The sequence below is a fragment of the Nycticebus coucang genome, chromosome 10 (genome assembly GCF_027406575.1).
Source record: "Nycticebus coucang isolate mNycCou1 chromosome 10, mNycCou1.pri, whole genome shotgun sequence".
NCBI classification, from domain to species: Eukaryota; Metazoa; Chordata; class Mammalia; order Primates; family Lorisidae; genus Nycticebus; species Nycticebus coucang.
The window spans coordinates 115,048,378-115,071,046 of NC_069789.1; the positions used below are offsets into that span (position 1 = coordinate 115,048,378).

At 49.4% G+C, this 22,669-nt stretch overlaps 3 protein-coding genes across 4 annotated transcripts in view; 2 read left to right on the forward strand and 1 right to left on the reverse strand.

The window, feature by feature from the left end:
* ATF5 (activating transcription factor 5) lies at window positions 1-4,314 on the reverse strand. The gene is made up of 3 exons (XM_053606665.1): window positions 4,179-4,314; window positions 2,622-2,918; window positions 1-1,374 (listed from the first exon to the last, which is right to left on the reverse strand). The coding sequence occupies exons 2-3, from the start codon at window positions 2,797-2,799 to the stop codon at window positions 698-700; spliced, it is 855 nt and encodes a 284-aa protein (XP_053462640.1). The 5' UTR covers window positions 2,800-2,918; window positions 4,179-4,314; the 3' UTR covers window positions 1-697.
* NUP62 (nucleoporin 62) overlaps window positions 4,114-22,669 on the forward strand; it is a 27,364-nt gene continuing 8,808 nt past the window's right edge. Inside the window, exon 1 of the mRNA XM_053606664.1 lies at window positions 4,114-4,253. The gene's annotated coding sequence lies outside the window, so the exon portion shown is untranslated. The remainder of the gene's footprint in view (window positions 4,254-22,669) is intronic.
* The window catches only part of IL4I1 (interleukin 4 induced 1), a 48,510-nt gene continuing 29,955 nt past the window's right edge, over window positions 4,115-22,669 (forward strand). The window contains exon 1 of one of the 2 annotated variants that reach the window (XM_053606657.1): window positions 4,115-4,253. The gene's annotated coding sequence lies outside the window, so the exon portion shown is untranslated. The remainder of the gene's footprint in view (window positions 4,254-22,669) is intronic. The other variant, XM_053606661.1, reaches the window with a different exon arrangement.

The window sequence follows — 22,669 nt, forward strand, 5'->3', positions numbered from 1 at the left end:
GACACACAAGCCAGAGGAAATTCTTCATTTTATTTCTGTTCATAACTGCCCTCCCTCACCTAGATGCAGCCCCACCCCCAACACCTTCACAAAACACTGATTTTCTCCCAGAGCTAAAATGAACACCCAGTCACCAACAATGGCTGTCCCCCACCCTGTCCCTCCTCACATCTGCCTGCATATCCACCTCCTCTGCTAACTTGGCCACATTTTAGCTTCCCCGCCCCCCCCCCAAGGTCACTTGGCATGTTTTTGCTTCTATTATACGGTCCCCTTCCTGAATCCCTCCCTGACTTATGTTGTCATTGGCATAGTCATTCTGCATCTGCTCCTCTACTCTATCCCACGTCCACTCTGCACACCACTGAGAACCACTTGCAAGAAACCAGATTTGAGATTCAAGAGACTAGGTTTCCCAGCCCTCCCTGCTACCTGTGTTCCCCTGTGGAGCTCTCCCTGTTTTTGGCTGCTACTTGATGTTACTTGTAAATGCTAAGGCCAAACATTCCCTGATTCCTTGATTCTGGGGAAGGAAGGGGGAAGCACAGCTCAGAAATGGGCAAAAGAGGCGATGAGTACAAAAGGGAGAAGGGTCTGGAATGAAACTGGGGACAGGGAGTGATGGAGAGAGCCCTCTCCCTGGCCCCAGACACAGAAGTGAGCCCTAGTTGAAGGCCAGCCCTCGGCCCCCACCCCACTAGCTGCTGCGCGTCCTCTGGCTCCGAGCTTTGTACACTTCAATGAGCAGGTCTTTGACATACTGGATCTCACGCTCCACCGACTCAGCCCTCTCCCGCAGCTCACGGTTCCGTGCCTCCAGCCCCTGGCACTCCCCCTCCAGGGCCTCACCCTCTGCCCGTTTCCTCTGGCGGTACCTCAGAGCAGCTGACTTATTCTGGTCTCTCTTTTTTTGCTTACGGTCCCCTCGGGTGGTGGCAGGATTGGGGTAGGGGGCCGGGCGAGAGGGTTGAGGTGGAGGAGGTGGAGGTGGCTGCTGTGGTGGGGGCAAGGACGCCAACCCCGCCTCCCCCTGCCCGGCCTCGCTGCGGCAGTAAATAGCCAGCAAGTCCAGTGTGTCCAGGGCAGGAGGCTGGGGAAGGTCAAAGGTGGGGAGGGGGAGAGGGAGGGAGGGGGCAGGTGGCAGTGGTGGTGGTGGTGGTGGTGGTAGTGGTGGGGAGGGTGGCGGGAGAAGTGGGGCATCAAGGAAGAAGTCTTCCATCTGTTCCAGCTCCTTCTTGAGGAGGGAAGCCATGGCTTCCAGGTCAGGTGGGGATGGGGAAGGTGGGGGGAGGGCACCTGGGGGGAAGGGGGACTCCAGAGGGAGGAGGGCTGTAAAGTCAACTCGCTCAGTCATCCAGTCAGAGAAGCCATCACCTAGGAGAGAAGGCGGGTGTAAAGTTTCCTGAGTTTCTAATCCTCCACCCAAACAGGTACTCACTCACATCTGTCTCATTCAGGCTCATGTGTCCCATTCATTCAGTTATTTAACCAACCAGTGAATCATCAAACCTGTCAATAAACCAACCAACACACCAGTCAACCAACCAATCAACCAATAAACTAGTCAATCAACTGACCAACCAACCAGTGAACTAGTCAACCAACCAGTCAGCCTACCATATGAATCAGTCAACCAACCAATGAACCATTTGGCCATGCAACCAAGAAATCAGCTAATGAAAGAATTTGTCACCCAACCAATGACCCAAGCAACAAATAGTCAACCAACTATTTCCTCAAACATTCCAGTATCTCCTTTACTGAGTAGACTCTATCTGTGATGTTTCTGATTTACTCTCTGGTTTATTCTTTTTTTTTTCCTTTTTCTTGAGACAGAGTCTGTTACCCAGGCTAGCTTCCAGTGATGTCATCATACAGCTCACTCCAACTTCAAATTCCCAGGCTTAAGTGATCCTTCTGGTTCAGTCTTCAAGTAGCTGGGATTATTGGTTCCCGCCACCACAATTGGCTAATTTTTTGCTTTTTGTAGAGACCAAGTCTTGCTACTGTCCAGACTGGTCTCAAAAGTCCTGGCCTTAAACAATCTTTCTGCCCCAGCTTCCCAAAGGTTTATTCTTAAAAGGCAAACTAGACCACATCTCTCTCTCTCTGTCACACACATATCCTATTTCATCTTTATTCATTAATTATTGAAAACCCACTATGTGCCAAGCATTTGGGGTACAGTAATGAATAAAATAATTCCTGCCTCAGAGCTTCTGCATATGCCTTCCCTTGGGCCTTTTCATGGTTCATTCCTTGCCATTTTTTAAGCCTTGGTCAACATGTTACCTAATGGGAGAAGGTTCCTAGCTAATCACTCTAAACTAGATCCCCTTTGTCATTTTTTAGCTCAGGTGCTAAGTGTTTTCCTCTTAGCCCAATACATCATCATTTGTCTCTTGTCTGTTTCCCACCCCATTATGAGCTCCAGGAAGGCAGGGATCATGCTACTTTTGTTCCCAGCTGCGTCCTCAGCACTGAAAACTGTCTGGCACATCGTAGAAACTTAATAAATATTTAATGACTGAATAAATAAATAAATAAAGGAATTCTTTCTTCCCTTTTCCCTTGCTCCTACTCTCCAGCCAACCCCACCTCCACTCCCCACCTGCCCTTACCTGCCAGGGGCTCTCCCCCTGCTGGAAGCCCGCCCTCCAGGGCTCCCCCAAAGACTTCATAGGGGGCCAGAGGGGCAGGAGCCAGGGGGAGTTTCCCATAGTCTACCAGCCAGCCCAGCCCACTAGCTGGGAGCAGGGCCCTGTCCAGCTCCAGCCCCAGGGTTGCCAGGAGTGACATGGCTGTAGCACAGGTGCTGAGCACCAATGGCAAAGGATGAGGCTGCACCAACAGCAGGAAAGAGACTCTGGATGCTGCTCAGCTGGGCAAAGACAGGCACCAAGGCGAAAGTGAAGGACCTAGGTGTATGAGAGAAGAGTGGGTGGGTCAGAGGCCAGCCTTGCCCATCAGCCAAAGTCACGCGTTCGTGTCTGTGGGACTCCTCCCTCCCCCTTCCCCCAAAACCTTGCCTTCTTAGAATTCTAAATCTGCTCTCTTTCCCCACATTGCAGAGCCCCACACACTCCCAAGGAAATTCTCTTTAAGTCCAATCTTCTTTTCTTCAGAATTCCCAAGTCCCACCCTTTCCCCCCAATACAGAAACCTAACGATCTCCCTGGTGAATTACCTTAAGCCCCTCCCATCCACGTCATAATATCCCTCTTAAAATCCCAATTCTTAAAATCCCTTTATCCCTCATAAAATCTCAATCCCAAGGGAATTTTCTTCCAGCCCCACCCCCTTCCTAGTTTTCATCCCCAATCAGTTCCCAAGGGAATTCCCAACCACCCCCTTTCCCAGGCCGAGGCCCCTCCATGTTATCCACTCGGAGCCCACACCGCCCCACTTTATTTAGCCCCGCCCAAAGATTTCCTCAAAGGCCACGCCCCTTTATCCTATCGAAACCCCACCCCTCAGCCATCGATTGGATTAGCTCCGCCCCTTCTCACAATGGGCTTCCCCGCCCCCAAGCTCCACCCTTAGCGACTTAGCGACAGTCCTAGCTCCACCCCACTTTTAACGGATAGTTTAAGCCCCGCCTTCTATCCTGTCAATCTAAACCAGTCCCCGCCGCAGCAGGTGCCAGATTAAGACCAATGTAGAACCGGGAAGGGGGCGGGGGAACTGGTGGAGAACGGCTACCCAACCCCCACCCTTGCACACGTGGCTCTCTTGCTGAGGACCAAAGCGCATGCTCCGCCACCAAGGCGGTTCAAATGCTCTCTCGCTTCCGCGCTCCTGGGGGCCAGTGCGCATGTGCTGCCGCTTAGGTACGCCCTCATACGTTACGGGGCTTTGAGGAGATAATCCTCACTAGTTACTGTGCGCAGACAGTATCGTCCAGAAAAACAAGCAAATCTTTCTCTAAGGACTAGTGTGCAAGCGCAAGCACACGCAGGCCGACCTTAAATACCAGCTCTTTTAAACGCGCCCGCCCCGGACCAAGTGCGCATGCGCGGCCGCACGCAGACGTCCCAGCGGTCCTCTTCTGCGCCTGCGTGATTGTGATTCCGCAGCTCACGACTCCCCACCCCCACCCCCAGGCTCGGTGGTGAGGGCCGCGAGCTGCGAAAGGGCGGGAAAGGCGGTTGGAGAGGGAGGGGCGAGCGGTTACTTACTCCATGGCTGCGGAAAGGAGAGGCAACGGCTGCCTCGGTTGAAGAAAGAAAGCGGGAGCGGAAAGCGCAGGCGCGGTAAGCACGGAGATGGGCCGAGGGCACAAAGGAGTCGCGGCTACAGAGCCATGGCCGGGGCTATGCAGGCGGAGGTGGCGTCGCGGTAGTGTGAGGAGAAATCATGATCTGAGGTTGGGGAATGAGGAGGCCTCGGGGACTTAGGACAGATATTAAGGGGCTGGCGCAGCACAGCCCTCCTGGATCCTTCCGCGCCCCGCCCACGCGCGGCCCCAACCGGGAGGGGACCAGACCTCCTCTTGGGGATCAGGGGATCCGATACCTTCCTCTTTCAATCCCCAGGGTTCGGCTCTCTCCCCCTCTGACCCTGGAATTCGACCGTCCCTTCCCCCTGACTCTGGGGTCGATTCCCCTCCTCCCTCTGACCCAGGACGCGGCCCTCTGCTTGTGAATCTAAGATCTGGTTTCTTCCTCCTTCCTGACTCTGAAGTCTGGTTTTCTTCTCTGTCTGGCTCTCTGGTCTTATTTCCTGTCTCTCTGCTTCTGAGGTCCGCAGCACCCCACTCCCCCGTTTTAGAGATCCAGCCTCAGCCTGGTCCTTTTCTCTCAGGCCCGCACCAGTTCTTTTCTCGTTTCCTTCTCCTGGTTCATGAATTTCCTTCTAGCCACACTTTGATCTCATCACCCAACTGCCGTCTCACCCTGAGAATCCTCGTGGGTTAGTTTGTCGGGTGAGAGTCACAAGGACCGCCCTCCGTTCAAATCCCAGACCTGCCGGGGTGGCCTCGGGCAAATAAGTTCTCTTGTTACTTTTCCCTATCTGTAAAACGAGAAATATCAGCTCTGTCTGGTGGGGTTGTTTGTGAGAAATCAAATAAGGCCCACTTCGGCCCATGCTTGGCCTGTTCAACATGTTATTAATAGAAATTCCGAGGCCCACCTCTTGCCTTCCTCTCCGAGGAGCCCTAAACACTTGGCCATCTGGCACCTACTGATGGATCAGTTGTAGTGTCTCTCCCTTACTCCCCCAAGGTGTCAGTTTCACTGTCCTCCATTCCAGATGTTCAGCCCCTATTCACTACTCGACCACCTCCATCCAGGCTTTGCTTTGACTTTCAAACAGTCCTAGACCTCAGCAGGATAGGAACTGTACCAACCCTGCCAAAATGGACGACGTGTTTCCTTTAGTAGAAGAGAGAGAGTTTGATAACAGTCCTGCCCTTCCCCAGTTGTCATCTGGGCCTCCATCTTCTCAGGTGATTGTGACTTTTCTCTGTTGTAGAAACCCCAGTCTTTCTCACCCCGCATTCATCTGCATCAGGGTGTCCCACCTGGAGTTCAGCTTTCATCCCTTCTTTGGCAAGTAGGAAACTGTACATCAAAATCCAGAGAAGATGAGGGACTCTGATAGTGAGCATTGCACTTAGGCTTCTTTGTTCTCCCCTTCTTTGGGAAAGCAGGAAGGCCTTCTTTGGGTCTGACCACCTTCCCTTAGGTCACTTGCTATTCACTCTGCCAGTATTCGAGTGCTTGCCCTGTATTTCCTTGGGCCTATATAGGCTGTGTTATTATGTGTCAATTAAGACCACAGATTATGGAGCCAGGTCATTTGGGTTCAAACCCTGACTGCACCCCACTTACTAGCTGTGTGACCCTGGGAGTTCCCTTCTCTGTGGTACAAAGTGGTATTAATAGTACCCACATCTTGGGGACTAATTTGAGGATTCAGAGTTAACCCATTCAAGCCCTTAACCAGTGGTCCTCAAACTTTTTTTTTTTTTTTGTAGAGACAGAGTCTCACTTTATGGCCCTCGGTAGAGTGCCTTGGCATCAAACAGCTCACAGCAACCTCCAACTCCTGGGCTTAAGTGATCCTCCTGCCTCAGCCTCCCGAGTAGCTGGGACTACAGGCACCTGCCACAACGCCCGGCTAGGTCCTCAAACTTTTTAAACAGGGGGCCAGTTCACTGTCCCTCAGACGGTTGGAGGGCTGGACTATAGTTTAAAAAAAAAAACAAAACTATGAACAAATTCCTATGCACACTGCACATATCTTATTTTGAAGTAAAAAAACAAAACGGGAACAAATACAATCACACCACCTCATGTGGCCAGCGTGTGACCAGCGGGCCGGCCACAGTTTGAAGACCCCTGCTAGATTAATCCACTAATCCACTTAGCACAGTAGGTGCCAGGCAAGGGGTTGCTATTAGTGAGGTGGATATGTACTATTTCCACTGCTTAACCACTTAGTGCTTTCAAACTGTGACTTGTCTGCCACCTTTTAAGGGAGACTTAAGGACCAACTTCCTTCCACTTCTCTGTATAGATTTTTGAGTAACAGCTGGTGGAATTAGGCATGGACTGTTGAACAGACCGCTGGCATTGAGGAGACACAGTGTGCCCCCAGAATTGTCCTCTGAGAAGATCTTCTAGATTAGTCATGGGAACTAGATTTTTTTTTTTTTTAGAGACAGAGTTTTACTTTGTCACCCTTGGTAGAGTGCTGTGGCATCACAGCTCACAGCAACCTCCAACTCCTGGGCTTAGGCGATGCTCTTGCATCAGCCTCCCGACTAGCTGGGACTACAGGCGTCTGCCACAACGCCTGGCTATTTTTTGTTGGCAGTTTGGCCAGGGCCGGGTTCGAACCCGCCACTCTCAGTATATGGGGCTGGTGCCCTACCCATTGAGCTATAGGCACTGCCCAAGGAAGTAGATTTTTTTTTTTTTTTGTAGAGACAGAGTTTCACTTTATGGCCCTCGGTAGAGTGCGATGGCCTCACACAGCTCACAGCAACCTCCAACTCCTGGGCTTAAGCGATTCTCTTGCCTCAGCCTCCCAAGTAGCTGGGACTATAGGCGCCCGCCACAACGCTCAGCTATTTTTTGGTTGCAGTTCAGCCGGGGCTGGGTTTGAACCCGCCACCCTCGGTATATGGGGCCGGTGCCCTACCGACTGAGCCACAGGCGCCGCCCAGAAGTAGATTTTTTTTTAATAAACTTTATTATCTTGGAGTACTTTTGGATTTACTGTGTATAAAAGGTACAGAGATAATACAGAGAGTTTCTATGTAGCTCTCACTCATTTTCCCTGTTAATTTCTTTTTTTTTTTTTTTTTTTTTTTTGCAGTTTTTGGCCAGGGCTGGGTTTGAACCCACCACCTCCAGCATATGGGGCTGGAGCCCTACTCCTTTGAGCCACAGGCGCCACCCCCTTGTTAATATCTTAATGCATTTATCACAACCAAGGAACCAACATTAGTACATTTCTGTTGACTGAACTCCACACTTTATTCTGATTTCTCTAGTTGTTCCCTAATGCCCTTTCTCTGTTCTGGGATCTCTTCAGGATACCACATATTCAGGCATCATGTCCCCTTAGCTTCCTCTGGTCTGTGATAGTTTTTCAGACTTTTCCTTGTTTTCATGACCTTGACAGTTGTATAGAATGTTGGTTGGGTGTATTATGAAATAGACTGGGATTATGGCTTTTTGAGAGGATGGCCAGGTACGGTATTATTTTAATAACTGGAAATGAACTTGATTGCTGGCTATGCGTGGTGCTGACTGTGAAGGCATCTGAGCAGGAACTCCTGTTCCCCTGTCTTAGCCAGTTGTGCTTTTTTCTCTCTCTCCCACCCAATTTAGCTCTGCCCCAGCTTGACTCAGTCATTCTGAATGGGTGCCGGTGGCTGCCCACTAGCATGTTCTAGTTTATGGGTGATAGGCCATTAGTGGCTGCTTCTATTCCACATCCCACCCCCCAGAACCCCGAGCCCTCTCCTGTGTCCATGTCTGAGCCAGGTTCATGATCCCTCTAAGATTTGTGCCTCAGCCTCCTTCAGCTTCCAGAAATCCTCCAGGGTCCAGGTGCCAGTCCCCTACAATTCCTGAGCTGGGGCCAGAAGCAAGGGTGGAGCTGCTGGGGACTTTTTTTTTCCGTGCGGAGGGGCCTAGCTTGAGTGAGGCGGCGATTGCAGGCTGGTTGCATCAGCCTGGCTCTTTGATGGGGAGGGGGAGTAAGGGGATTCTCTGGGGGCCCCTCTGACCTGGCAACAGCTCCTGGTTAGCAGAACCCGGGATGAGGGAGAGGCCCTAGCATAGCAAGGGTGGGGCGTGCAGAGGAGGAGGGAGATCAGCTGGCTGAGAATCTGAGACTCAGTGCCAAGAGGGGCCGCATATTGCAGAGGCCAACTGGCTTATCTTGCAGGAGAGAAGACTGAGACCCCAAGAGGCAAAGGGGATTGTACACAGTCACACCGGATAGTGCTTAAGTCCTCATAACTCCACACAGTTTCCAGGGCCCTGAGGCCTAGGAGGCAGCCTTTTGGGAGGCCCCTAAGCCTGGCCCTTCACCTTAGGTTTGCTGCTGCTCACAGTTGCCAATTGCTATCGATTCTGCATGCCCCTGACCATCACCCCTGCCCTAGAAGAGTTCCTCCTCACCTGCGCTATTGCAGCAACCCCTGACTAGTTTCCCAATCAATAATGGGTTTCTGACATGATGAAGAATGCTCTGAGCTTTGCATCAGATGGTCCTGAGCCTCAGTTGCCTTCTGATGAGTGGGCCCTAGAGCCAGTCTGCTGGGTTCACATCCCAACTCCACCACTTCTGTGATCCTTAGCAAGTGGCATCATTTCTCTGTGACTGAGTTCCCTCATCCATAAAGTGGGAATAAGAGGTCTTTCTTCATACAGTTGTAGTGATAATTAAATTGGTGAATGTATGTAAAATACCTAGAAGAGAGTCCGACATATGGGAAGCCCCCTCTGAGCATTAGCTCCTCTAGAGTTTAGGATTCCAGGGGCCTTGTGGAAATGAGGTAGATAAAGCCCAGTGCTTGCTAAGAGCACTGGGTCTGTGTTTGTTTGTCTCTCCACATTTCCTCCATACTTTGTTTTCACAGCTACTTCACACATAGATTTCTGCCTATGTGACTGTCCCTGAGCCACTGAGCGCTGGAGAGGGCAAGGTGGAGGCTCTCCTCATTCCCAGAACTGTTCCTCACTGCCACTGGCCTGTATGCTATTTCTGTAGGCATCAATACATTTTTTTAGTGAGTTGCTATGTACAGAGGGCGGGGAATTTGATACCGTGGTCCCTGAGAGGTGTCAGGAAAGGGAACTGGGTCGTGCAAACCATGGGGCAGGGGTTGGAGGTGGGCGTCCTGGCAAACAAGGAAGGGGAGGAAGGCCAAGGCCAGCTCAGTTGGGAAAAGGGCAGTGCAGAGGCTGGGCAGGCAGAGCACAGGCCTGCCACGTGGCCCAGCAGCTCAGAGTCCTCCAGAGCCCCTTCCCTGCCCTCACACTTGCTTTGTCCCTCAGCAGAAGCTCTTGCTTCACCTCCTTTCGGCCTCATTAGGCCCCACACTGCTGCTCCAGCTCTGGCATCCTCAGTGTCCCCTTCTGTATTAGTTTCCTGTGGCCATTATAACAAATCACCACAAACTTAGTGGCTTAAGAAAAACACATGATTCCCTTTCAGTCCTGGAGGTCAGAAGACTAAATTGGGTCAGCAGGTCAGCATTCCTGAACATTGGAAGCTCTAGGGGAAAATTTGCTTCCTGGCCATTTTAGGTTTGAGGCTACCTGCATTCTTTGGCTCATGGCCCCTTCCTCATATCCCTCAGACCTCTGCTTCCATCATCACATCTATTTCTTCCTTGGATCTTTTTGCCCTCCCTCTTATAAAGGCTTTTGTGATTGCATTTAGGGACCACCTCCAAGATAATTCCTGCATTGCAAGATCCTTAATTGAATCATGTCTGCAGAGACCCTTTTGCCTTCCATGATGGCATATTCACAGGTTCTGGGGACTTATGATGTGGCCATCTTTAGGGGATGGCCAGCCTACTGCATCTCTCCTCTCAGAGCCTTAGTTTCCTCATCTGAAAGGATAAGGATGGTCAGTCCTGGAGCGCCCCCTCCCTCACATACTCTTAGGGACTGAATATAGAAAAAGGACATAGGAAACAGGTGACATTTGGAAACATACTATCCCAGAGCCCAAGATGCCATCACTTACCAATATGTGGCCTGGGATAATGTGTGCATGCACACACATATACCATCTACTCACCCTCTTCATGCTTTTGTCACCTCATCAGTGAGTGGAGACAGTGATAGAATTGTCTTCTAGGTGGCAGCGCCTGTGGCTCAGTGAGTAGGGCGCCGGCCCCATATAGTGAGGTTGGTGGGTGCCTGTATTCCCAGCTTCTGAGGAGGCTGAAGCAAGAGAATTGCCTAAGCCTAAGAGCTGGAGGTTGCTGTGAGCTGTGACGCCACAGCACTCTACCGAGGGCGACAAAATGAGACTCTTGTCTCTTAAAAAAAAAAAAAAGAACTGCCTTCTAGGACAGTGTTAAGGATCAGTAGGGCCTAGACCAATGCCTGGCCTGGTGAGTGTGAGCTGTCTCTACCACCCATCTGGCTCTGGGTCAAAGACCAGAGAGACCGGTATCCTGAGAAGCACCTGAACCACCTGAAAGCTGCTGCTTTTACAGATGTTGGAATCCACATTTTCTTGAGATCCAAGTTGTAAGGATTGACAAGCAAATCAGAAAATTTGAAAAACTCCAGCAGACCAAGTATGGCCTCAACTCAGGCTGCAGGCCCACTGAGTGTTTATGTTCAGTGACTTCCCCTCCTCAGATCTGTAATCCTTTCTGCCTATAGCACAAAGCAAAACAAATGGGCTAGTCCTCATTCCAGAGAATTGTGGAGACCCCCTCTGCTGGACTTAGCAGCCAGATGAGACTTAGCCTGTCCTCTGGGGCGGGGGTGGAGATCTCTAAGGAATCATCCCTGGGGGTTGGAGTACCCAGGGATGTCCCCTAGAAGCAAGGGCTGGTGTCTTATTACTGTCTGTCCCTAATCAGCCATTCATGGCCCCTGACCTGGCCCCCAGGAGCACAGTGTTGTTGTTCACAGGAAGGGAGACTGCCCCCAGGATCCACCTATAGTCTCTAGGGGGTGTTAAAGATGACTTATTTTGGAGTTGGGCTGTGTCAGATGACTTCAGGCAGGGTTCAGAGAAGTGGGGCCTTGCTCTGGATTGGCTGCTGGCCAAGAGAAAGGGGCAAGCCCATGATAGGGGAGCTCTGTCTTATCCAGGGGCAGGAGGAGGAGAGGGAGCTAGTGCTTAGTTAAGAAGCAGCTGTCAGTTCTGTGCAGGGACAAGGGTTTTGTTTTTGAGACAGTCTACCGTGTCGCCCTCAGTAGAGTGCTGTGGCGTCACAATTCACAGCAACCTCAAACTCTTAGGCTTAAACATTTCTCTTGCCTCAGCCTCCCAAGTAGCTGGGACTATAGGCACCCACACAGTGCCCAGCTATTTTTTGGCTGCAGTTGTCATTGTTGTTTGGCAGGCATGGGCCAAGTTCGAACCCACTAGCTCCGGTATATGTGGCTGGTGCCCTAGCCGCTGAGCTACAGGCGCCGAGCCAGGGAACAAGGATTTTGGTCTTGCTGGTGGTTTGGACACTGTTGTGTCTGTGTTGAGGCGTGATTTGGGAGTAGTCTTGTCTCCATCCATCCTGGTCATTGGTCTTGCCTGCCTGATGTTCATGTTCTAAAATGTTGTTTTGTCCGACAGAAGAACACCAGGTCTGGTTGTCAGGGTTACCTTGCCCTTTCTTACAGCAAACATGTACATCCTGCCAAGATTGGGGAAGAGCGGTGGAGAAACGGCCACAGGGCCAAGAGGCAGCAACTCCCCCTATTAGGCAGACTAGAGGTGCAGGGACAACAGGAAAGCTGCTGGGCGTAAACCCTGCCAGCACCTACAGGGATGGGTGGTCATAGTGGGAACTGAGGTGAGAAAGGCTGTTAGGGAGCAGGAACAGGGTACTAGAGTGGCACCAGGTGATGGGCATGGTAGGGAGTAAGAAATGTGTTTTAGGGGAAGCACAAGTTCCTTAATGGTGAGGAACTTGGCTGTGGGCCAGACAGCCTGGCTCAGAGTCCTTACTGGCTGTGTGTCTTTGAGCAAGGTACTTAAATTCTCTTAACTTCAATTTGCTTATCTATAAAATATGAATAATAATAGTTGCCACCTTATAAAGTTGCTGGGAAAAGTGAATTGAGTCAGTGCAGTACAGCCCTGACAACAGGGGGGATGCATATTAGATGCTGTGAAATGCTAGCATGGTTATGGCTACCCAGGGGCAGGTAGGGGCTGTGGTTGGTTCTAGCTCTCAGTATCAAAGTCACCCTGCCCCCCACCTCTGGCTGTTTTCACCTGGTTTCCAGAGAAACCTCCTCCATGGCAACTGTCTCTCCCACAACCTGGCCCAGACCCTTCCCTCCTTCTTCTCCCACTGACATCACTGCCTCATCCCCTGGGAAGCTGAAGTTGACTAGAGGAGAGGCAGGAAAGAGCACAGGTGTGTGCAGTTCCCCACCCCCACCCCTTAGTGTCCCTGGCCCTGGTACTTTAGGCCCACTCCAGGTCTTGGTGTCCTGTTTGTACCCAGCTGCATGGCCAGCTAGCTGGTGCCCTGCATCGCTGCCCAGAGCATTTCAGCTCCAGCCTGTTTTCAGCCAGCATTATCAACCACGCCAAAGAAAGCATGATCCTATAATATCTTTTTTTTTTTCCTGAGACAGAGTCTCTGTATGTTGCCCTCAGTAAAGTGTCATGACATCACAGCTCACAGCAACCTCAAACTCTTGGGCTTAAGCAATTCTCTTGCCTTAGCCTCCCTAGTAGCTGGGACTATAGACACCCACCACACCTGGCTATTTTTTGTTATTGTTGTTTGGTAGCCCTGGGCTGGGTTCGAACCTGCCATGTGGCTGGCACCCTAGCTGCTGAGCCGATCCTATAATATCTTTTTTTTTTTTTTTTTTTTTTTTTGTAGAGACAGAGTCTCACTGTACCGCCCTCGGTAGAGTGCCGTGGCGTCACACAGCTCACAGCAACCTCCAGCTCCTGGGCTTACGCGATTCTCTTGCCTCAGCCTCCCGAGCAGCGGGGACTACAGGCGCCCGCCACAACGCCCGGCTATTTTTTGTTGCAGTTTGGCCGGGGCTGGGTTTCAACCCGCCACCCTCGGCATATGGGGCCGGCGCCCTACTCACTGAGCCACAGGCGCCGCCCACCGATCCTATAATATCTTTAGAAATTCCTCTGCCTTCTGCATTAGTCCTGGGGAGGAGTCAGAGAGTCAGGACTGAGTCCACTCCACTCCACCTCCCAAGCCTCCCTGCTGCCCTGTCATCCTCTTCCTGGCACCCAATGATTGGTAAGTTGGTTGGTTTAATAGCTTTATTGAAATACTGTATAATCCACATCCATTTATCTTGATTCACTGGTTTTTAGTACATTCACAGAGTTGTGTTTACATTGCCACAATCAATTTTAGAATGGTTTTTATCAGCTTAAAAAATTTTCTTAGCCGGGCGGCGCCTGTGGCTCAAGGAGTAAGGCGCCGGTCCCATATGCTGGAGGTGGCGGGTTCAAACTCAGCCCCAGCCAAAAACCACAAAAAAAAAAAAAAATTTCTTAGCCCTTACCTCTCCATCTTTCCTCTAGCCAACCACTGATCTACTTTTTGTCTCTATGGATTTGTCTATTTTAGTCATTTTCTTCCTTCCTTCTTCCTCCTTCCTTTCCTTTCTTTCGACAGGGTCTCACTCTGTTACCTCAGCTAGAGTGCCACGGTGTCATGTCAGCCTAACTCTCAGCAAGTTCAAACTCCTGGGTTCAAGTGATCCTCCTGTTTCAGCCTCCCAAGTAGCTGGGAATATAGGCGCCTGCCACAATGCCCAGCTAATTTTTCTGTTTTTAGTAGAGACAGGATCTTGCTCTTGCTCAGGTTTGTCTCTAACTCCTGATCTCAAGAGATCCTCCTGTGTTGGCCTCCCTGAGTGTTAGGATTACAGGTGTGAGCCACTGTGCCCACCTCTAACATTTTATTTCAGTAGAATCATACGTAACTTTTTGTGCTGGGCTCCTTTCACTCCAAGTTAATCCTTGAGTAGCAGCATGTGTCAGTGCTTCACTCCTGTTTAAGGCGTGTATTATCCATACAGAGTTATGACCCGGCATAACATTTTTTTTTTTGCAGTTTTTTGGCCAGGGCTGGGTTTGCCTCTGGCATATGGGGCCAGCGCCCAACTCCTTTGAGCCACAGGTGCTGCCGGATAATACCACATTTTGTTCATCTCTGAACAGACTGATAGGCATTTCGATCGACATTTAGGGTGCTCCTGCTTTTTGGCTCTATGAACAACGCTACTAAGAATACGCACGTAAAAGTTTTTTAGGGGGGCTTATGTTTGCATTTCTCTTAGGTAGATAACTAGGAGTGGGATTGCCGTGTCATAGGGTAGCTCTGGGCTTAATCTTTTGAGTAACTGCCAGACTTTTTCCAAAGTGGCTACATCATTTTATATACCCACCACCAGTGAATAAGGATTCCAGTTTCTCCACATTTTTATTAACACTTCTTGTTCATCTTTTTTATTATCTGCCATCCTGTGAAGTGGCATCTCTGTATGGTTTTGATTTGCATTTCCTGAATAGCTAATGGTGCTGAGCTCTGCTGTTTGTCTTCTTGGCTCGTGTAGTTTCTCCATTCCCCAAGGCCTTGCCCCTCTGAACTTTTGCCTAGCATGACATGGTGATCTAAGCCATCACCCCTTACTGTCCAGACTCCTCCATGACCTTCAGAACTAGGCCTCAGCATCATCCTCTACAAGGCTTTCCACGACCTTCCCCTCACCCACCCCCAAAGCAAAGTTAATCACCTCCTCTGGTCTTCCAGTAGGTTATAACCAAAACTCTTCTGCAGTGTCTAACATGCTGTCCTCCCTTCCTCTCCCCGCCCCCCTTTTTTCCTATTGTAGTAATTACAGTAAGCTGAATTTTTTGAGAGCAGGGATCTTTTTTTTTTTTGAGACAGAGTTTCAATCTGTTGCCCTGGGTAGAGTGCCTTGGTGTCACAACTCTCAGCAACCTCAAACTCTTGAGCTTAAGCGATTCTCTTACCTCAGCCTCCCAAGTAGCTGGGACTACGGGCGCCTGCCACAACCCCCAGTTATTTTTTGGTTGCAGTTGTTTTTTCAACCCCCAGTTATTTTTTGGTTGCAGTTGTTTTTTTTTGTTTGTTTGTTTGTTTTTAGCTGGCCCGGGCTAGGTTCAAACCCGCCAGCCCCACTGTATGTGGCCGGTGCCCTACCAGATGCCGTCGAGAGCAGGGATCTTGTCTTACCCACTCTGCCTCAGACATGTTAACCCTGCTCAATTTACTTAACTCTAAAAGGAAGATATTAAAGGTGTCTACTTCTTGGGGGTGTGGTGGTTGAGAACTAAATTTAGTAACAAAAAGCACTAGCACAAAACAGGCCCTAGATCTATTTATTCCATTCACAAGCATTTACTGAGTGCCCACAATGGCCAGCTACAGGTACAGACACTCAGGAGACAGAAGTAAGAAATAGATAAAAATCCTGCCCCTTGTAGAGCTGGCAGTTCTGGTGACAAGACAAACGATAAACAGGTCTGTCCTTTTTCAGATGGTGCTGAGTCCTTAGGGTAAGGAGGATGGTAGGGAGTGCTGGGTACAGGGAGAATTTCAGTGAAGCCAGGAAGACCTCACTGAGTAGGTGGCATTTTAGCAAAGACCTAGGAGTGAAGGAGTAAGCTATGCTTGTTACAGCATTGTTTATGATAAATAAAAACTAGAAGTATCCTAAATGTCTATCATTAGAAGCATGGATAAATAAACTGGCATGTTTATACCATGGACTGATTGGCAGCATCTTGAAGGAGTGAAAAACATGTTGAGAAACAAATTACAGTGTGATGCCTGCAGTCTGACAGCCTGTGTATGAGCAAAAACATGTAAAACCTTTTTCTCTGGCTGTGGTTGCACACACAAATGTATAACCTCCCCAGCAGCTGATCCGGGGGTTACCTGACAGATACTAGAGACCAGAATGGAGACCAGCGATTGAGAGAATCTTAGTTTTATCAGGATGTTTAAAAAAATGTGTTAATTGGGTAATTATAGTTAAAATGTAAATATTGAAAATGCAGTTAGGTAGGGAGGAGAATCTTTTAATATAAGAGAAACAAAACAGATCTTGGTAAAAAAGGCAGGAGGCGCCAGCATATTCCTTAAATCTCCTCTAGTCGTATTATTTTATATTAAGAGTGGTAGTCCTAGAATCCTTCTTCAAATCTACTCTTCTGGGCTCGGCGCCTGTAGCTCAGTGAGTAGGGCACTGGCCACATACACCAAGGCTGGTGGGTTTGAGCCCAGCCCAGGCCTGCTAAAAACAATGACAACTGCAACCAAAAAATAGCCAGGCATTGTGGCAGGCACCTGTAGTCCCAGCTACTTGGGAGGCTGAGGCAAGAGAATCACTCAAGTCCAAGAGTTTGAGGTTGCTGTGAGCTGTGACGCCACAGCCCTCTACCAAGGGCAACATAATTAAACTCCATCTCAAAAAATATATATATATATACACACACACATATATATTCTTCTGGTTGTTTCCTGACTTCTTTTACCTGCCTGAACTGATATGTTTCTCTCCTGGGGAAAACTGCTGTTTGTCCCACCACCTGCCTGCGCCCCTTTGGGTACTAGATTCTGGGCCTCAGGAGTGGGAAGGAGAATGTAATTGCTAATTAGCTGTAAAGTGACAACAAAGGAAAAAAGGAAGAGAGAAGGTTGAGTACCTACAAATCCAAGAAGTATTCAGTACTACCTGAATACTTCAGCCCCACGTGGCACAGGGCAGAGGCAGGACTTTGGTACCTCAGGCAAGAAAACTCCCCTCTGAGGGCCTGTTTTCCTCATCTTTCTAATGAAGAGAGTAAACCTGCTTACATTGATCTCTAAAAATACTCCAAATGAAGAGAGAACACTGTGTTCAACATGCTGCCTTTTTATACAAACAGAGATAATGCAAACCATGCTTTGGCTTAAACATGCAGAAATCTCCAGAAAGAGGCCCAAGAAACCTCACAGCCTTTTTTTTTTTTTTTTTGTAGAGACAGAGTCTCACTTTATCACCCTCGGTAGAGTGCCATGGCATCACACAGCTCACAGCAACCTCCAGCTCCTGGGCTTAAGCGATTCTCTTGCCTCAGCCTCCCGAGTAGCTGGGACTACAGGCGCCCGCCACAACTTTTTTTTTTTTTTTTTGACACAGTCACTGCCTGTCTATTTTTTGGTTGTAGTTGTCATTGTTGTTTGTCAGGCCCAGGCTGGATTCAAACCCGCCAGTTCCGGTGTATGTGGCTGGCACCCGAGCTGCTGAGCTACAGGCGCCAAGCCATCAACAGCCTGTCTAGTGGCTGTGGGACCCAAGGAAGACTTTTATATCTTTCAAACATAAACTCTTGTGAATATACTGTGTATTCACAAAATGAGTTTAATTTTCATTCTTAACAGTGCCCACCAATGTCATTGGCTTGGTTGAGAAAGGGGGACAGGTGTGATAAGCCTCCTTGGCAGTTGTCATGTAGGCATTGAGATGTTAACCAGCCTACAGAGAGGCTTCCTATAGCCCTCCCCTGAAGAGCAAGGGACAGGCATACACACCTTTTGTTCCTTTGTCTCTGCACAGATCTCTAATCCTTTTTTTTTTTTTGGAGATAGCATCTTACTATGTTGCCCCAGGCTAGAGAGCTGTGACATCATAGCTCACAGTAACCTCAAATTCTTGGACTGAAGCGATTCTCCTGCCTCAGCCTCCTGACTACAGGCTCCTGCCACAATATCCAGCTAGTTTTTCTGTTTTTAGTAGAGACGGGTCTCACTCTTGCTCAGGCTGGTCTTGAACTCCTGAGCTCAAAGGATCCATCCACCTTGCTTCCCAGAGTACTGGGATTACAGGCATGAGTTACCTCACCTGGCCCCAGGTCTCTAATCCTTAATGCAAATGGTTTTTACCTGGTTGAATCTCAAGTGATCTAAGGAGGTGTGAGAGGCTGCCACAACCCACAGGCTCTCTGCTGTTAAAGACAGCTTGTTCTATGGTGACCTTTAAACAGGGTTGGGGGGGGGGCGGTGAGCTGAGGTTTCTGGTTTACAGATTTGGCTTAGAAAGAGCCCCTGTGCAAAGGCTCTGTTCGATATGCTTTCGATAGTGTGGCTATGTAAGAGAGCTGGACACTGCAGCTCGGGCCAGCAGTAGCCACTGCAACAGCCTCCTCACTCCCCACACTGCAGCTTGGGTGAATCTTTCTAAACATAACCCAGACCCTGACCATGCTGTGACCTCATGGTCATACTGGTCTGGCCACTAGGCCTCCTCCTTGCTGCTCTGTGACTTGTCTTCATGCTGCTGTTTCTCTGACCTGGAGCATTTGAGCCTGCCTTGGCTGAGGTCTGCTTAGCAGGCCCTCCATTGTTTTACCAGTTGATTTCCATTCTTTTTTTTTTTTTTTTTTTTTTGTGTAGAGACAGAGTCTCACTTTATGGCCCTCGGTAGAGTGCCGTGGCCTCACACAGCTCACAGCAACCTCCAACTCCTGGGCTTAAGGGATTCTCTTGCCTCAGCCTCCCGAGTAGCTGGGACTACAGGCGCCCGCCACAACGCCCGGCTATTTTTTGGTTGCAGTTTGGCCGGGGCCGGGCTTGAACCCGCCACCCTCGGTATATGGGGCCGGCGCCTTACCGACTGAGCCACAGGCGCCGCCCTGATTTCCATTCTTAGAGGGAAGACTGAGTCATTCTTTTCCCAAGATTAAGGGCAATTTTCTGTGATGTAAGGGAGGGAGGGGAACTGATTCAGGAGATATTTCAGAAGCAGAGTCAGTGGGCATGAGGTGAGTGGATAACAAGCTGTTTGACATGTTGGGTTTGCCATGCTATTGACACAACCCAGGGGAGATGCTCAGATGGACAGGATTGTGGACGGGGAATCCTTGCACTAAAACACATGGTAAAGGCCCTGGCCAGGTGCCACCATGGGAGGATGATAAGGGAAGGCAGTGCCCAAGGAGGGTGAGCCTCAGCAGGGATTAACTCTCTGGGAAGGCCCAGCCAGCCTCTGGTTTTCCCTCTTAACTCTTTCACCTCCTCTGCCCGCCCACTCTGGGCTCTTTTCTCCCCTTTTGGTCTCTCTGGTTCTATTGGTCCTACTTCCTCCTCCAGATCTGAAATAGCTAATTTCATTGGGAGAAGAAAAGGTCCCCCAAAGACAGCTCCTCCCTCTGTCCTTCATGTATCTAGGTTCAGCATTGTCAGCAGTGCCACCATGTGGCTATCAGCTGAATGCCAGGAGCATTTGTTTAGATGTCTCCCCAAAATTTGCATTAATAAGAAGTTAACATTTGCTGACCTGGAAGGCACAGCGGGCACAGGACTCAGTACTCACATGGGGCAGATCATTTCATCTTCACAAAGAGCACATGATTAACGTGCTGTCATCCTTGTTTTTCAAATGAGGAAACAGACATAGGGGATAAGCTTAGAATCTAGGGTCTTAAGGCCGGGAGTGGTAGAGGAGGGGCTCACCAACTGACAGGAAAGGACCAGAAAAGGTTTCTGTTCTCAGGGCACAGTCTGTGGCCTGGACTTCTGATGACAGCTCCAGCTCTAGCCTGCCAACCACAGCCCCTCCCTGCCTATCTGTGGACTAGACCAGTGGTTCTCAACCTGTGGGTCGCGACCCGTTTGTAACAATGAAAATACATCCTGCATATCAGATATTTATATTACGATTCATAACAGTAGCAAAATTGCTGTTATGAAGTAGCAACGAAAATAATTTTATGGTTGGGGGTCACCAAACATGAGGAACTGTATTAAAGGGTTGTGGCATTAGAAAGGTTGAGAACCACTGGACTAGACAGACCTGGATTCAAAGTCATGAGCCCCTTTGAAGAATCCTGAGAAGAAGAATCCTTTGTCTGGACTCACTGCTGGCTGCCCCAGCCTACGACTACTATTTTCTGGTTTGTGACCTTAGGGAAGTCTTGAGCCTCTCGGGACCTGTTCCCTGAGGGGTTCAGCATGCTACTGTATAGTGCTACTGGGTTATGCAGTCGGTGCTCAGTAGGTGGCAGTTATTACTCATTCTCATTTTGTCACACTGCCCCTGATTATTTATTCAGTCCTTTCTGAATGCCAGGCACCACTCTAGGAGTTGATACAGCAGTGAAAAAATCAGGGAAATTCAGCCCAGTGGAGTGACACTATTACTAGGATGAGCCTTCCTCTGTGCTCCAAGGACCTTATCTTTCTCTCCATCATAGATCCCCTCTTGTTGCTGGGTGTCAGCAGAGATCTACTCAAACACATCCAAACAAGAATGTCAGGCCTGCTACAGGGAATGTCCAGAGTTTCAGAATCACTTCACTGTTCTCTCTGCACCAGCTCCCCACGTGCCAGGGATAGACCAACTGCAGCCCCTGTGCCCTTTGGTCTCCTTACACAGAGGCAGACCTGCCCCGGACCCTCACCTCTGACTCTAGCCCCTGTCTTGACCCCAACTCAATAATGTGTTTGCCCATCCATTTATCCAGATTTAATTCTGTTCTGTTCTTTCTCTGTTCTACCCAACCCCACCCCCTTTAGTTTCCTGTGGCTGCTATAAGAAGTCATCACAAACCAAGTGGTTTAAAACAACACAAATTTATTCCCCTATAGTTCTGGAGATCAGAAGTCTAAATGGTTCCACAAGGCTGCATCTCCTCTGGTGCCTGTAGAGGAGAGTCTGTTACCTTTTCCAGCTCCTAGAAGCCACTTGCGGTACTTGGCTTGTGGCTCCTTCATCTTCAAAGCCAACAGCATTGTATCTTTCAGACCATTCCTCCTTAGCCACTTGACTCCTCTGCCTCCCTGTTCTACTAAAGGACCCTCCATATTACCTTGGCTGCACAAGGAAAATCCAGGATCATCTCCCCATCTCAAGATCCTTAACCTAATCATATCTGCAGAGTCCCTGTGCCATGTAAGGTCACATACTCATAGGTTCCGGGATTAGGGTGTGGGCATGTCTGTTTCCCCCCCCTCATCTTTCCTAATCCTTCCTTTCATCAGGGTCCAAGGCTGAGTTCTCCCCACCCCCATATCCTTTTTTTTTTTTTGCAGTTTCTGGCCAGGGCTGGCTCTGAACCTGCCACCTCTAGCATATGGGGCTGGCACCCCACCCCTTTGAGCCACAGGTGCCGCCCCCTTTTTTTTTTTTTTTTTTTCAAGATAGAGTTTCACTCTGTTGCCCAGGCTAGAGAGTGCCATGGCCACAGGCTATCTCACAGCAACCTCAAATCTTGGGTTCAAGTGATCCTCCTATCCCAGCCTCCCTAGTAGCTGGGACTGTAGGCATGTGCCACCATGGCCAGCTAATTTTTTAGAGTTTAGTAGAGATGGGGTCTCACTTTGCTCAGGCTGGTCTCGAACTTCTGAGCTCTAGTGTTCCTCCTAGACTACTAGGATTACAGGTGTGAGCCATTATGCCCTAGCCAGTTCCCACATCTTCACATTCTTTCCCAGACACCCAAGGAAAGGGGCTGGGGTTGAGCAGGGCAAAAGGAAAAAATCAGGAGAGTCCCAGGGCTAACAGCGATAGTAACAGTGACACCTAAGGGCTTTTTTCTAGCTCCTCCGTCTGTTTCAGACACTTCTCTCAATAACAGGCCTTGATTAATCCTCTCCCTTCTTTCAGGCCTTTGCAGAAACCTTGAGATGCCCACTGTGCTTGCTTACTGCCACAGCCTTCACCCTGACACCAGTGCTCCCAGTTGTTCCCCTTGCCCTATCCTGTTTTTCCTCCGTGATGCCTAGCTCTTCTAACACACCATGCAGTTTGTTATGCTTATTGCTTTCCTGTCTATCTCCCCTGCTAGAGTTTAAGCTCCTGAAAGCAGGACTCCCTCTCATTCACATCATACTTCCTGGAATGGTGCCTGGTATATAGCAGATACTCAAAAAATATTTGTTGTGCAAATCAATATCCTACTGGAGGAAATTTGCTTATACCCTGTGATGCCCTTCTTGGGAGACAGGCCTTTATTTCTCTCTGTGTTGTCATCACCTTACTCAAAGTAGGGCTGATTTAATATTAAAGATATTAGATGAAAGTAGGACTTGGAGCAGCTAGAAGTAAATATGGAGGGAAGGTTGGGGGTGGCATCAGAAAACCGTGGCTCCCAAAGCTGGAGGTGTCTGTGTATTGGAATCCCAGATGGGTCTTTCTCCAGCTCCCCAGGGCTATGAAGATGGTATTGTTTAAAACATAAGAGCAGGGGGCCAATTCACTGTCCCTCAGACCATTGGAGGGCCAGACTACAGTTCAAAAAAAAAAAAAAACTATGAACAAATTCCTATGCACACTGCACATATCTTATTTTGAAGTAAACAAAACGGGAACAAATACAATCACACCGCCTCATGTGGCCCGCGGGCTGCAGTTTGAGGACCCCTGCATAAGAGCAAAGGTAAGGGGTTAAACGGGAGGAGGGTGAGATGAGGCAGGTGGCTCTGCCAGTAACTCCCTCTGGTAACCTT